The sequence below is a fragment of the Charadrius vociferus genome, unplaced genomic scaffold (genome assembly GCF_000708025.1).
Source record: "Charadrius vociferus isolate BGI_N301 unplaced genomic scaffold, ASM70802v2 scaffold251, whole genome shotgun sequence".
Taxonomy (NCBI): domain Eukaryota; kingdom Metazoa; phylum Chordata; class Aves; order Charadriiformes; family Charadriidae; genus Charadrius; species Charadrius vociferus.
In genome coordinates, this window is record NW_009646963.1 from 1,363,398 (window position 1) to 1,366,668 (window position 3,271).

General features: G+C 48.4%; 1 protein-coding gene across 1 annotated transcript in view; it reads right to left on the reverse strand.

Moving 5' to 3' along the window:
- Positions 1–326: 326 nt before the first annotated feature.
- SMDT1 (single-pass membrane protein with aspartate-rich tail 1) overlaps positions 327–3,271 on the reverse strand; it is a 5,055-nt gene continuing 2,110 nt past the window's right edge. The window contains exons 2-4 of the mRNA XM_009895269.1: positions 3,155–3,249; positions 1,531–1,679; positions 327–614 (exon numbers count right to left, since the gene is read on the reverse strand). Of these exons, the coding sequence (XP_009893571.1) occupies positions 1,534–1,679; positions 3,155–3,249 (241 nt within the window). The 3' untranslated portion in view covers positions 327–614; positions 1,531–1,533. The remainder of the gene's footprint in view (positions 615–1,530; positions 1,680–3,154; positions 3,250–3,271) is intronic.

Consider the following 3,271-nt stretch of genomic DNA (forward strand, 5'->3'; position numbering starts at 1 on the left):
TGTCTTTAATCCTCAGTGAGGTGAAATTAATTATATAGTCCCCCTCAGATATACCTGCTAGGTTGTAAATCAGCATTATTATGAAGTGCACTGCCAGTGTCAATATGAGCCCCGTTCTTTTAATGGGGGTGTGTTGTGGGGCTGCTGCTTCCTCTAGGATGCCTATCATGATGTACTGTAGATTAGTACTGAATTACAGAAAGGACATAGAGGAAATAAATATGAAGGGAGCCTCTTTACTGGAATGTACAGAGGTAGAAAGGTTAAGACAGTAGTAATGCTAGGACATAGGCATGTAATCTGTAAAAACACAAGACTAAAGTCAGGCATCTCAATCTCTTGATCTTTAATTAAGTGTTTTCCATATTGCTAATAAAAGTAATCCCAAGCAGTCTTTGATGAGGTGATTGTGTGCGTGCAAGGATGCAGGGCCTATCAAGCACTTCCTTCAACCCAGATCTACAGATTTCCATCATACAGACAAGCCCAGGACACTCACTGGCAAAGGGGCTACAGAGCCCCTGTCCCATTTAGGAAGGACAAAACACAGGTGACAGATGTTGGAACCATTGCTTTGTCAATGGTTTTCTCCCTTCTGTTCTTCTGTTACAGTTCTGCAAATGGAACAATAAGCCATTACTCTTCAGATATACTGTACTGAGCTCTCAGTCCATACCCTCCCCCTGAATCACACAAGGTGGTGGTTTACATAAAAGGAGTTTCTAACAGGCCACTGCAGTCTTTACAACTGTTTAATTCTCTGTTTTTAGCTGCACAATGCATGCTGGAAACTCCCTTTATCAAATGGAATACATCCACCAAACTGATTATAAAACAACACTTTTTACAACAACTTCTTTGAAGCAACTTCTTTGTTCTATAAAGAATTACACCCAAACTCCAGTCTTTACACAAGGGCAAGCCAAACAGAGTAACATAAAATGGAGGGAAGTGTAGTGTAGCGTACTGTAGATAAGGGAAGAGCAGAAATAAATCACCTTTATTTGACGAGTCTGAATGGACCAACTACTCCAGAGATCAGTGTTGTAACACCCGCTGGACGGTTTGTTCCAAAGGGTTCTGGAGTTCTCTCAAATTGTTCACCTTTATATCAGAATTTCATTTTCTTTTAAAATACTCATTCTGTGAGTTAGTGGAAGACTTTTAAACACGTAAATGTGTAATAATGCTGAAGTCCCTCTTTTCTGTCTGCCGTATATGCCCTCACTGACAACAGTATATTTTTATTTCTGGTTCAAATTACAAGATCTAAACTGCCATCAGTTTATTACAATCTCTAACAAATGTATGTTGTAGAGATTTCACAGTCAGATACCAGTTTGGCCTACTCCAGTATAAAGGAACTGAAAAGTTTGTAGCCAGGGGCAGTACACCTGCAGGTGTCCATGTGTTTAACTGCAAATTCATCTTTCAGAGCTGTTGCTGTCTGTACTTCTGAGATCCGCCTCCCTGACCCAATCCAAACAGGAAGCATGAATAATTAGATTGCTGTTAATCTTAATGACATACCCTTTAATCATCGTCATCATCATCCTCTGGGACAAAGATATCATGTTCTTCAAGTAGGGCTGCAAAGTTCTTACTGATCTGAGTCCCGACATACAGGAAAGGGATCACAACGCTGAACACTCTGAGGAGGCCGAAGGGTGTCTGCAAGGAGTTGGTTGGAAAAGATTAGTCTTTACCAGCAAGTCGCACTGTGCCTGGGCCTACGCTATCCCGGCTCCACAAGGTCACAGGGAGCACTGGGAAGAACACTTTGCCTTCCCCAGTGCTGGACCCCCTGTCACTGCATCACACAGAATCCCAGAATGGTAGCGGTTGGAAGGGACCCTCGGAGATCATCTGGTCCAACCCCCTGCCAAAGCAGATTCACCTAGAGCAGGTTGGACAGGAATGCATCCAGACGGGTTCTGAATATCTCCAGAGAAGGAGACTCCACAACTTCTCTGGGCAGCCTGTTCCAATGCTCTGTCACCCTCAAAGAAGTTTTTCCTCATGTTGAGACGGAATTTCCTGTGTTCCAACTTGTGCCCATTGCCCCTTGTCCTGTCGCTGGGCACCACTGAAGAGAGTCTGGCCCCATCCTCTTGACACATGCCCTTTTGATGTGTATAAGCATTGATGAGATCTCCTCTCAATCTTCACTTCTCCAGGCTAAACAGACCCAGGTCTCTCAGCCTTTGCTCATAAGAGACATGCTCCAGTCCCCTGATCATCTTCATAGCCCTCTGCTGGACTCCCTCCAGCAGTTCCTTGTCTTTCTTGACTGGGGAGCCCAGAACTGGACACAGTACTCCAGATGCGGCCTCACCAGGGCAAAGTAGAAGGGGAAGATGACCTCCCTCAACCTGCTGGCCATACTCTTCTAAATGCACCCCAGGATATCATTGGCCGTCTTGGCCACCAGGGCACATTGCTGCATCATGGTCAACTTGTCCACCAGGACTCCCAGGTCCCTTTCTGCAGAGCTGCTTTCCAGCAGGTCAACCCCTCATCTGTATTGGTGCGTGAGGTTATTCCTCCCCAGGTGCAGGGCCCTACACTTGCCCTTGTTGAATAGCATTAGGTTGCTCTCTGCCCAACTCTCCAGCCTGCCCAGGTCTCACTGAATGGCAGCACGGCCTTCTGGTGTGCCAGCCACCCCTCCCAGTTTTGTGTCATCAGCAAACTTGCTGAGGGTACACTCTGTCCCCTCATCCAGGTCATTGATGAGTATGTTGAATAGCACTGGACCCAGTGCTGACCCCTGGGAAACACCACTAGTTACAGGCCTCCAACCAGACTCTGCACCATTGATCGCAACCCTCTGAGCTCAGCCAGTTCTCAATCCACCTCACTGTCCGCTCATCTAACCCACGCTTCCTAATCTTACCTATGAGGATGTTATGGGAGACAGTGTCAAAAGCCTTGCTGAGGTCGAGGCAGACAACATGCACTGCTCTCCCCACACCAACCCAGCCAGTCATGCCACCGTAGACGGCAGCTTGTACAAACCCCAGCACCGGGAGAGGAGGAACCCGCGGGGAGCTCGGGGCAGGGAACACTAGTGGCTTAGGAAGGGAGAGCGGTTGCCAGTGAGAAACGGCTGTGTACAGAGGGCTGTTTATCTCCCCATGGCGCGGGGACCTCCGTCGGGGCAGCGCCGCCCCGCTCGGGGGGAAACGGGCTGCCCGGGTCCGCCCCGACCCCTCAGGGCCGCTCCCGTCACCCTCCCGCAGGCGAGCGCTTCCGCATCCCCACCCCGCCC